Source organism: Equus caballus, chromosome 4, assembly GCF_041296265.1.
Source record: "Equus caballus isolate H_3958 breed thoroughbred chromosome 4, TB-T2T, whole genome shotgun sequence".
Classification (NCBI taxonomy): Eukaryota; Metazoa; Chordata; class Mammalia; order Perissodactyla; family Equidae; genus Equus; species Equus caballus.
The window spans coordinates 57597373-57610223 of NC_091687.1; the positions used below are offsets into that span (position 1 = coordinate 57597373).

At 34.7% G+C, this 12851-nt stretch overlaps 1 protein-coding gene across 2 annotated transcripts in view; it reads left to right on the forward strand.

Moving 5' to 3' along the window:
- Positions 1-12851, forward strand: part of SP4 (Sp4 transcription factor) — a 77201-nt gene that overhangs the window by 48371 nt on the left and 15979 nt on the right. For both annotated transcript variants that reach the window (XM_001497653.6, XM_023639346.2), the window contains exon 5: positions 4560-4759. In XM_001497653.6, the coding sequence (XP_001497703.1) occupies positions 4560-4759 (200 nt within the window). The remainder of the gene's footprint in view (positions 1-4559; positions 4760-12851) is intronic.

Here is a 12851-nt window from a genome sequence, read left to right on the forward strand (position 1 = left end):
ATTTTTATTTATTTCTGCATGCTTTGTTTTAGATTTAGTTTGCTTCTCTTTCATCGTCTTAAGATAGAAGGTTAGGTTGTTGGTTTAAGATCTTTTTTAATATAGACATTTACAGCTATAAATTTCCCTCTAAACTCTGCTTTATGTGCATCGTCTAAGTTTTGGTATGTTGTGTCTTCATTTTCATTCATCTCAAAGTCTTCTGTAATTTCCCTTTTAATTTCTTCTTTGAAAGAAGAAAGAACCATTGGTTACTTAGGAATACATTGTTTAATTTCTAGATGTTTGTGAATTTTCCAGTTTCCTCTTATAATTGATTTCTGTTTTCATTCCACTGTGGTCAGAAAACATACTTTGTTATTTCTTTTAAATTTATTGAAATTTGTTTCATAGCCATGTGATCTGTCCTGGAGAATGTTCCATGCCTGCTTGAGAAGGATGCTGTTATTGGGTGGAGTGTTCCATGGACGTCTGTTAGGTCTAGTTCATTTATAGGTTTATAGTGTTAGTCTTCTTTTTCCTTGTTGATCTTCTGCCTAGTTGTTTTACGAAAACATCATTGAAACTAGAGTATTGAAATCTCCAACTATGATTGTTGAATTGTCTATTTCTCCCTTAATTTCTTTCAGTTTTTCCTTCATCTGTTTTGGTGCTCTCTTGTTACTCTCCTGTTTAAGTGCATGTATGTTTATAATCATTATACCTTCCTGATGGATTAACCCACTTATCCTTGTCAAATCTTCCTCTTTATCATGAATAATATCTTTTGTTTTAAAGTTTTATTTGATCTCATATCAGTATAGCCACTCCAGCTTTCTTTGGTGGTTGTTTGCATGGTATCTTTTTCTATATTTTTACTTTCGTGAATCTCTTTGTATCTTTGAATGTAAAATCTGTCACCTGTAGACAGTGTATGCTTGGATTTTTTTTTTTTAAGTCCAATCTGAAAAAATATTTTTTGATTGGATTGTATAATCTAGTCACATTTGATGTTATTACTGATATGGGTGAATTTGTCTTCCATTTTACTTTTTATTTTCCATGTCTGATGCCTTTTTTTGTTCCTCTATTCCTCCTTTACTGCTTTCTTCTGCATTAAGTGATTATAATGTAGCATTTTAATTTTGTTAATGATTTTTTTTCACTGTATTAGTTTGAGTTATTTCCTCAGTGGGTGCTCTAGGCCTTACCGTATACATTTTAACTTATCATGATCAGTTTAAGATTTACAATAACTTAATTTCAGTGCGTTATGGAAACACTACCCCTATATGGATCTATATATCCCTTTGACTTATTTTTGTGGTATTATTGTTATACATATTATAAATGTTACAGATTCAACAATATGTTGTTATAGTTATTACTTTATATGATTTTATGTCTCCTTTTAGTTTTTTTTATTTGTTCCGGAGGATTTGGGTTGCCATCTGGGGTCATTTCCTTAACCCAGTATGGCTTTGTTCCCACAAATCTCCTTTGCTGTTATTGGCGAATATGTTACATATATTTCATTTCCATAATGTTATAGGCTTGACAATACATTTTAAACATATTACTTTATAAAATTGCTTTTTGAATCAGTTAAGAAAAGAAAGAAACACTAGCTGTCCTTTTTAATTACATAATTACCTCTGCTGGTGCTCTTTTGTTTCTTCATGTGCATTTGCATTACCTTCTGGGTTCAGTTGCTTACAGCTTGAAGAACTTGCTTTAGAATGTCTTGCAAAGCAGGTCTGCTAGGACCAACTTCTCTCTGTTTCTCTTGGAATATATTTATTTCACCTTCATTTTTGAAAGATAGCTTTGCAGGATATAGGATTCCTGTTTGAGTTCTTTTCTTTGAGTATTTTGAATATGTTTTCCCACTGCCTTCTGATCTCCATTGTTTCTGCTGAGAAGTCAGCTCTTGATCTTACTGGGGTTCCCTTGTAAGTGACAAGTCATTTTTCTCTTTCTGCTTTCAAGATTTTGTCCTTGTCTTTGGGTTTCAGGATCTTTAGTATAAGTGTCTGTGGATCTCTGCATTTATCCTACTTGGAGTTTGTTGACCTTTCTGCATGTGTAGATTAATGTTTTTCAGTCAGTTTTCTGCCATTTATTCTTTGAATACTTTTTTCTGCTCCATTCTCTCTCTCCCTCCCTCCCTCTCCCTCCCTCTCCCTGCTCTCCCTGCCTTCCCTCCCCTCCTTACCGCTCTTCTTCTGCTGGTATTCTCATTTGTATGTTAGTGTTGAACCAACATCTCTGACGTTCTGTTCATTTTTCTTTGTTCTTTTTGTTGTCTGTTTTTGGATTGCATAATGCCTATTGATCTATCTTCAATTTTGCTATTTCTTCCTTCTCTTGAGTCCCTCTAGTGAATTTTTCGTTTCAGTTGTACTTTTCATCTCCAGAATTTCCAGTTGGTTTTTTTTTTAATAATTTCTAACTCTTTATTGATATTCTTTATTTGACGTGATATTGTCATTATATCTTGCTTTGCTGCTTTAATTATGGTGTCCTTTAGTTCTTTGAATATATTTATAATAGCTACTTTGAAGTCTTGTTAAATCTGAATGCTCTCACAGACAGTTTCTCTTACATGCTTTATTTTCTGGTGTAATGGGTCATACTTTTTTTCTGTTTTGTTTTTTGTATGTCTCATAATTTTTTGTTGGAAACTAGGCAGTTTAGATAATATATTGTAGCAACTCTTAGTACTGCCCCTCTACCCTCCTCCCACCCACAGCTTATTATTATTATTATTAGTTTTTGAGGAAGATGAGCCCTGAGCTAACATCTGCCACCAATCCTCCTCTTTTTGCCAAGGAAGACTGGCCCTGAGCTAACATCCATGCCCATCTTCCTCTACTTTATGTGTAGGACGCCTACCACAGCATGGCTTGCAAAATGGTGCCATGTCCGCACCCGGGAGCTGAACTGGTGAACCCCTGGCTGCCGAAGCGGAATGTGCGAACTTAACTACTACCCCACCAGGCCGGCCCCCACAGCTTATTATTTTTGTTTGCTTGTTTATTTAGTGACTGGCTGGGTTATTTTAATGGAATCACCCCCTTCCTCACACACAAAGCATGTTACTCTTCAGTGGGTACAGACTTGGATATTCTGACATTGACCCTGGATAACAGTGCTTTTGGCAGGATCTTTTTGACTGTCTCTTTCCCTGCCACACTCAGTTGTTAAGCTCCACTAATTGCCAACTGATTGCTGTGTGTTTTTAACAATGTCCTGAAGCATATATTGCTGCACAGACTGATCCAATCAGATTCCTTTTTAGGAGTTAGATCACTAGATCTTTGTTTGACATTTATTCTAACCCTTGGAGGGCTCCTCCCAGCTGCCTCTTTTCTCCTTGTCTCTGGCAACGCAGCCAGCCTGCTTTTAGTTTAACCTGTTTCTCCACTGAATCTATTAGTCTCTTCCCAATTGCCTTTTGCAACAATCTTCACAGTTTTAATGGTTTTAATTTGAGTGCCCTTAGGCTCAGACTAAAACCTGAAAACCTCATTTTGTTGCAAATGAAGTCAGCTTCTTTGGGAAAAGATGTGGAGTCCTCTGTTCTATGGTGTGCTCTCCTTCTGGCCGAAATCTCTTTGTCATGGCTCTTGAACTAGGGGTTGAGGTAGTGGCACATTTCTGACTGGCATCTCTACTCTAGGAGCTCAGCACTTGCTGGCAGGCAGGCAACAGTAGCCTCAGGTTTTCTTGGCTTGCTTCTCTTGTCTTGGAACCTCTGATTTAGGAGCTACAAATGAGCTGGGTCAAGGTTGATCTGGATGTCAGTATTTTTATCATGCTCTATCCAAGTCGTAGAGCCCTGTGTCTCAGGAGTTGAGGATGAGTGGAAGGAGTTTCCTAGCTGTTAGCCACACTCACCTGGAACTTAACCTCTGCAACAGGTAGCTGGGGGTAAAACGAGAAATGCTGACATCCTCTGCCCTTCTTGGGGAGATAGCCTTTCAACAGCAAGGTGGGAGGAGAGCGAACCCTAATCTTGGCTGCACCAGTGGGTAGTGTTTCTATGTCAAGGGAGGTAGAAAGGAGGAGGTAGAGAGGGAGTAAGCCTTAGTTCAGATATCCCAGACTTTTCACTCTCTTACTGATTTCTGTTTGATTTTCGTGAATAAATGTTTCTTTATTTGCCGTATGCTCCATAGGGCCATTTCCAGAGACTGTAAATGATATTTGTTTGTTTGTTTCTTAGAATTTTCACCAGTTTCACTGGGGTTTTGGGTGTCTTGAAAAGCTTAGAGAGATTTTTTTCCCCCAAGGGAAGAAACTACTTAGGAAATGAACATGAAGTCCATGGCAGAACATAGACTCTCTGAGATTAACATGTTTTCATAGCGCTTTTGAGTTTAGTACGTAGCCCTGGTCTTTTGTTGTTTTTTTTTAATTGAAATTTTTCTGATTTTTAATTTATACTTATGGCATCATAATTTTAAAAACTCATTCAGAAAAGCTTACTTAATTACCTTTGTTCTCTTTTATTTTCCCATAATTATAAGCTTGGTATTTGGGAGTGTAATTAAATGTTTGGTTTTTGTTTTTGTTAGAGGCAGTAATGAACCAGGAAAAAAGAAACAGCATATCTGTCATATTGAAGGATGTGGAAAAGTTTATGGCAAAACATCTCACCTACGAGCACATCTTCGCTGGCATACTGGAGAAAGACCTTTTATATGCAACTGGATGTTTTGTGGCAAAAGATTCACAAGGAGTGATGAGCTTCAGAGACATAGAAGAACCCATACAGGTTAGTTGGGTTATTTTAAGACTTGTGCTTGAGACTTATTTTTTCAGTACGTAAGTGAAAATTTTGGTGATAGTTAGCTATCAAATTAGAAATATGCAAATTAAAGAGAATTCACTTTAAAAATTATGTGGAAGATGTTTAGGATCAAAATTCTTCTCATTTCTGAGATATATTTTATTCCATTTTATGTAAACTTTATCGGTATAATTACATGTTCTAGAATTTATTCCGTTTGTTTATCTTGTATTCTTAGCATGTTGAATTCATATATGTTATTTTTTGTCAGTATTCAAATAGATGAAAAGAAAATTGGAGTATGATCTTATTGGTGACCTTTACTAGTTTTTGGTTTTTACAGTCCAGGAAATTGACTAAAGTTATGAAGAATAATGTAACAAATACCCACCTAACTCTCACTCAGAACTGTTAATACGTTATATTATCTGTTATTTTTTTATAAAACAAGTCATATAAAGTTGACATCATCTTAGTCCTCCTACCTCTCAAAGACAACAGTTACCATGAATTTAAAGTGTAACTTTTTAGTACAGTTTTAATACTGTTACATACATTGTTCATGGATATATGTGTAAAATACTGTTTTGTGTGTATTACTGAGTTTTATGTCAGTGATATGTTACAGTATCATAATTTCACTTATCATTATATTTTGAGATCTGTCCAAGTTTGTATATATGTATGTATACATGTGTGTGTTTCTTTTAACTTCTATTGCATGACTCTACCACACTGGATTAATCCATTTCCCACACTGTTGAGATTATCGCTAGTTTTTTTTGCTGTCACAAACTTTGCTGTTGTGAACATACAGTGAACATGTGCGAGAAGTAGAATTGTTGGATCACAGAGAATGTGTATGTTTGATTTTGCTAGATAACTGCTAAAGAGTCTCTAAGTGGCTTTTACCATCTCTACTTCACTAGCAGTGACTGAGAGTTCTCACTTTGCTGTGTGTTCACCAGTACTCAGTAGTGGCAGGCTTTGCAAGTTAATGATAATCTAAAATCGCTTCTCATTTTTTAAATTGTATTTTTCCTGCTTATAGTAAGATTAAACATCTTTTCGTACATTTTATTGGTCTTTTCTATTTCTTTTTCTGTTGATTATTTCATTTGCTCAGTTTTGTTTCTGTTTTCCTTTTTCTTACGGATTTATATATTGCAATTTACCCCTATATTGCTAGTCTTTTATCTTTGCACTTCTTTTGTCATATGCAAATTTTACATTTTTATTTAGTCAAACATAAGAATATGTAAATGCATTCTTTTGTCTTCTGCATTTTTTTAATGAAATTCTCTCCTATCCCAAGATCATAAGTTTTTAATTTTAAGCACATTTTCTTCTAATGACTTTAAGGTTTTATTTTTCTAAGTTTGGTCTTTTATTAGTCTAGAATTTTTTTTTGGTGGAGTGAAATAGAGATATAATTTTATTTTTCTTCTGTGTGAACAGCCGTTTCTTGAATAGCCCATTCTTTCTCCATTGATTTGTAATGAAACTTTTCTCGTATATTAATGTCCCCTTTAAGAGTGGCTCGATTTCTGAGTCCTTTGTTTTGAAGATTTATTGTATTTGTCAGTTCCTACACCAATACTATACTGTTTTAATTCCTAGAGGCTTTTATTTAAGTCTTGTTATATGCTGGGCAATTTTCTTTTCTTTTTTTCGCATGGAACACCAACCCTCTCTATTTAGAACCTGTCTCATGTATGTATATTTGAGACTCAATGTTTAATTATTGAATAAATAATTTGAATGAATTTTTGAATTAGAATTCAAACTTTAACTTGTACCAAGGTATATCTAGAACAAAGGGGAAATAGAACTAATGTTTATTGATCAGCTACTATATATTAGATACTTCAAATATTTTATCTCATTTGATTCTAATAGCAACACTGTGAGATAGAAATTAACTCCATTTTACAGTAGAAAATAATCTCAGAGAAGAAAAAATCGTTGGTAAATCTATTAAAAGTCATAAATAAAATGATAGTCTGATATGCTCATAAATTAGTAGCACAGATGACTCTTAGTATATTGACTCAATCTCTGAGTTAGCATTATGCTAAAACTGAGAATTTTAATTAAAAGGAAGTTTTTATTTTGTTTTTTTTAATTTTTATTTTTTTCGGATGTACATCATATTTCAAATTCTGGATACATTATATCATGTTCTGTATGGTATTGCATTGGGGCTTCTAATGCCATCTCACCATTCATATTGGCAAATATGGTGATTAAAAATTAATCCCATAACAACATTGATGTCTGTTGTAGAGACATACTTTCCTGTTTATGTGAATATAAGAGGGTGCTCTGTTTCCACCCTGGATTAGCAACGGGGACAGATTAGGGAAACCAAAAATTTCTGCTTTCTCTAATTTGGAGCCTCACGTTATGATTTCATCATTTTGTTTGAGAAATAATGAGTTTCTAAAGTCCCTCTCTATCACACATTCACACTTATACAGATACACAAATTTATCCAATGATTTATGTATACATATACTTCGAGACCAAAGATTAATGACTTACAGGCAAATTTTCTTTATTCTTGTTTTCATTGATACACACCATTATCGTCTTCTATTGGCTTGAATAATTCAGAATTGAATAGGTACTTTAAGCTTTACTTTCAGTGTTTCAAATATCTTTTTTTTTTTAAAGATTTTATTTTTCCTCTTTCTCCCCAAAGCCCCCCGGTACATAGCTGTGTATTTTTAATTGTGGGTCCTTCTAGTTGTGGTATGTGGGATGCCACCTCAGCATGTTTCTGTCATGTCCGCGCCCAGGATCCGAACCTGCAAAAGCCCGGGCCACCAAAGTGGAGTGGGCGAACTTAACCACTTGGCCACGGGGCCGACCCTCAAATATCTTGAATACATCGTACGCTAAATTGTTTAATTAAAATAAACATGTTATTCTCAAAAATGTTAAGTTTAATATCAGTATATCAGCATATCCATGTTACTTTTAAAGATTTAATATAGTAACTTCTGAGTGTTTATTAAAGTTGAAAAGGATGTGAAACAATATCGTTTGAAATAAATAAGTATTAATTAAGCAGTTAATATGTTAAGTTGAAAGCCTTGACCATTCATGGCAACAATCATGTTTTATTTAATGCCCACCACTACTCTAAGTAGAAACCCAGTCAGTACCTTACTATGAATGAATCAATGAGTTATTTTTATTCACTGCTGAAAATAGTGCATTTTCTTTTCTGTAAACTAAATTTTAAAAGATTTTTCCAAATGATACATGCATATGGTATTTAAAAATCAAATCATATAGAAGAGCTTACAATGTTAAGGAGACTCTTTGTTTCACCCACTTCTACTCCCCAGAGAAAACCATATTTAATCTTTTTAACTATTTTTACATTTTTATTCTTCCTGTGATGGCTGCCATATATTTAAATAATAGGCTTATACTGTGTATTGATCTGTCAGTATTAGACGCTATCTATTGACTTCTTGCATTGAGAGTTAAGAATTTTCCTCATTTTGCATCATCTGACGACATTCACTTTTTTTAACTGTATGCAGGCCAGACATTGTCTCTTGACTTACCACTCTGATATATTACTGTGTCTGTCCTTCATTTTCTCTCTCTTCCACCTCCTAACTTCTCTTACCTAATCTTCTACTCTCTCTCTGTTGATGTTAAAATGCTTACATTCTCTTCAGTAAGCACTGTCTTCTTTTTAAATAGCTTATTAGTTCTTAAAATTGAAAATTAGTAAATAATAATTATATTATGACTACCTAATGTACTATGTTTTTTGTTTTTTCCTAAAGTTTCTAATTGCCTTTTTTCCCCTTGCGTGAGCTAACTTTATCATCTCTCTTTGTTATTTTGACTTTTCAAGAAGAGTATCAACTCAATCCAGTGTCTCCTTGATCCTGGAGGTCTCCAGCTTTCTGATTGAACACAGCCTGATTCCTCTCTAGGGCTGCTGCACAGCTGTAGTCTTGAGACTTTTCTTCCCTGCTCTGTGGTTTGGATCTAATGTTCTCAAGATCTCATATCTTCAGTTTACTCCCTTGGTTACTGGAACACATTCTGAAATCCTTATTACAAAACTGCATGGGAAGTAAATTTGTCTGAAAATGTCTTTGTTTTGCTTTTCCACTTAATTGATAGTTTGACTAATACAAAATTCTAGGTTGAAAATGATCTTCACTCAAAATGTTAATGGCACTGCTGTCTTGTCTTGTTGCATCTGTTTTACTAATAGTCCTTTGTTATTCTTTTCTTGGTTTTTTGTCAGTGACCTAATTTTTCCCCTTGAACTTTTAAGAGCTTGTTTATCTGTAGCATTTTATTTTGAGGTAATTTTACACTTAACAGAAGAGTTCCAAAGATAGTATAGAGTTCTCATGTACCCTTCACTCACCTTCCTCTGATACTAATCTCTTCCATAACCACAATAAGTTAGGAAAACTAAGAAATTAACATTGGTACGATACTATTAATTAAACTACAGACTTTCCCACAAATATGCTTTTTCTATTCCAAGATTCACTCCAGAATCCCATGTTGTATTTCTTTGTCATGGCTCTTTAGTCTTCTGCAGTCTGTGAAATGTCCTCATTCTTTCCTTGTCTGTTCTTACTTTGATGCTTTGGAAGGTTAGATATTTTGTAGGATATCCCTCAACTTGTCTGATATTTTCTCGTGATTAGATTGAAGTCTTGTTGTTGGGAAGCATATCAGAGACATTACTGCCCTTTTCATCGCATTATATCAGGGACTACATGCTGTCAGTATTTTTTATTATTGGGCATGTTAACCTTGATGAATTGGTTAAGATAGTGTGTGCTAGGTATCTCCACTGTGAAGTTATTTTTTCTTTCCATACTGTTTATTGGAAGCAAGTCGCTAAATCACTAAGTCCACGTCACACTCAAGGGGAGGTGAATTAAGCTCCACCTCCTGGAGGGAGGAGTATCAGAGAATTTGTGGACTTAAATGAAAACAACCACAGTAATTAGTAAATATTTTGGAGGAGGTTCTTTGAGTCTACGCAAATATCCTGTTTCTTTTTAAAGAAAATACTAACTTTTCACGTTAGCATTCCTCATTGTATCTTGCCTGCAGCAGTTATTACTATGGTGTTCTAAAGGTCATTTTTTATTTCCCTTATTGCTTTACAATTTTTAGTTGTGATTCTTGTGTAAGGAAGATTTATACCTTCTTCCCCAATTATTTGTTTATTCAGTTATTTATTTATATCACTATGGACTAATGAGTATTTATTTTTTGGGTTGTAATCTAATACTGTCATTATTTATTTTCTTGCTCAAATTATTCCATCTTTGACCATTGGAAGTTGTTTTAGATTTCCTCCTCTGTCCTTTTGACGTGCCCCATCCTTTTTTTTTTTTTTTTAACCTGCAAGAGCTTTCTTTTAACCTTTAATGTTCTGTTAATTTCATAATTAGGTTTTCATTTATTGTGTGAACTGGTTAGACTCTTCAACTCTGGGTCCTCCTCCGCCCACCACTCACCCCTTCTCTCATTCTCTCCTTTTTATTTTCTATTCTTTTTGGACTCTTAATATATGTTGGGCTCCCTCCCCTTTTTTTTTAAATATCTTACAGCTTTTCTCTTCTTTTATTTTCTATGAGATTCCTTAATTTTATCTTCAGGTATTTCTATTGAATTGTTTTTTAATTTCCAAGAGTGTTTTTTTTGGTTTCTTTTTTTATTGCATCCTGTTTTTATTGTATAGATGCAGGAACTTGCTGAAGGTCTCCAAGTTTTCCATCTAGAATTTTTTTAATACTTATATTTCCTCCAGGATACTTTTTTTGTCTGTATCTTGCTCTTTCTGATGTTGTGGGCTTCCCTGCTTTGTCCAGTGATCCTTGGCTCTTGTTCAGGTTGATGATGATGATGATGACGATGATTGATAAATATGTTTTAGTGAAGGGTTCTGAAAGATTTATAAACTAGTGGCTTTCATTTTAGACAACAGGGTAGGGGCACTGTGTGTTATATTAGAAGACACCTAATTGCCAAAATACAGTAATATAGTGTGGGACCACATTTCTTTAAATACAAATCCTCAAATATTTTGCCCCAGTTTTTTGATAGTAGGGTTAATATTCCACCTAGGCAGTTTAATTTACTGTTTAATGCTCCATGTCTCCCATCATTTTGAGTCCTAGGGTTCTACAGAAGAGAAATTGATCCTCTTTCCAGAATATATCGTCTTCCTTGATGATCTCTATTCTAGTTTGCAGAAATTCGATACAATCAAAACTTGTATACTAATGCATAACACAAATGAGTTTCAAAGGATTTTTTTTCCTCCTTTGTTTCCTAGCTTTGACTCTGTGGGCACTGAATAGCAGGTAGGCAGCAAATACTCTAGGAGAAACCGTGTATATCTAGATAGAGAACTGAGAAAAGGGGCCCCTATGCTCCAAGGCCAGCCCTGTTTGTAGGTTGTACTGTAGTAGTGGCAGCATAGGCATGTGAAAACCTGAGAAAATACCCGTATCTCTGGCCAGATGAACCAGGAAGTGGGGCTCATTTTTTCCAGTGAATGTGTGGGGAATCACCATTATTTTTCTCTATTCCATTTCACCCTGAAGGTGATGCCAGTTATGGTATATGTGCGGGATGGTACAGGAGGCCTCAAGAATTCTGGCTTTCTGTCCAGAGGAACCAGGAGAAGGGAGACCTAGGGGTTGGAAATATGAGGGAAATTTTGGAGAGAGATGTAAAAGGTGATCTCTAATTATGTATATGGAACAAAATAAGTTCTGGGCTCACCCTGAGCTGCACATGCACAGAACAGACCCAAAGGACCCTAGCAAAGGCCTGAAGAACGGAACTGTCTTGTAAACCACCACCCAATTCCCAGCATGTACTAGGCAGACGCAAACAACGTAACAGTCTTTGAAAATGAATTAACATTGGAACTACTGCCCAAAGAAGGCAAGGTAGAACTTTTAATCTGAACCTAAATGGGTTGATTCCCTGCTAAAATGAAAAATTACTCCAGAGGATTTTTAACAGAACTCAGAGTCACCACAACATAATATCCAAAACATCAAGGATACAATCCAAAATTACTCAGCATACTATGAACCCAGTAAATCTGACTATGTCAAGATGATCCACATTTTGGAATTATCAAAGACTTTAAAGCAGCTGTTCTAACCATCATCCATGGAGTAAAGGTAAACATGCTTGAAACAAAAGGAACAGCAGAAGTTTTCTATAAACTATAAAGAACTAAACAGTAGTTTTGCAACTGAAAAAATGCAATATCTAAAGTTAAAAATTCACTAGGTGTGCTCAATAGCCAATAGAGATAAAGCGATACATAGAACAAAGAGTCAGTGAAGTTGAAGATAGATTGCTAGAAACTATAGTCTGAAGAACAGAGAAAAAAAGATTGGAGGAAAAACATGAATTGGGTCTCAGAGATCTGTGAGACAATAATAAAATTGATGTCATTAAAGTCCCAGCAACAGAGGAAGAAAAGATTGATGTAGAAAAGTACTTGAAGAAATAATGGCTGAGACTTACTATATTAGCTATAAATTATAGATTTAAGAAGCTTATTGAATCCCAAGCAGGAACTAACAGAAAACCATGCCCAGATACATCATAATCAATCTGCTGAAAATCAAAGGTAAGAAATCTTAAAATGAGCCAGAAGAAAATGACACATTATGTATACAGGAATAAAAATTTGAACGATGGATAATTTTTCTTCAGAAACTATAGAGGCCAGAAAAAGAAGAGAATTGTCAACTCAGCATTTTATATCCAGTGAAAATATTCTCAATAACAAAAACAAAATAAAGAGATTTTCGGATGAAGGAAAATTAAGAGAATTTGTTGCCATCCTATCTGCTCCAAAAGAAATGTTAAAAGAAGTTCTTCAGGCTGAAAGGAAATGATACCCAAGGGAAATTTGGAATTTAATAGTGAAGGGAGAAGCAGTAAACACCTGGGTAAATATAGCAAACTATTATTCCTCTCCTTAAAGTTTTAAAAATATGTTCGACTGTTTTTTAAAGTAAAAATTTTAACACTGGTGGAT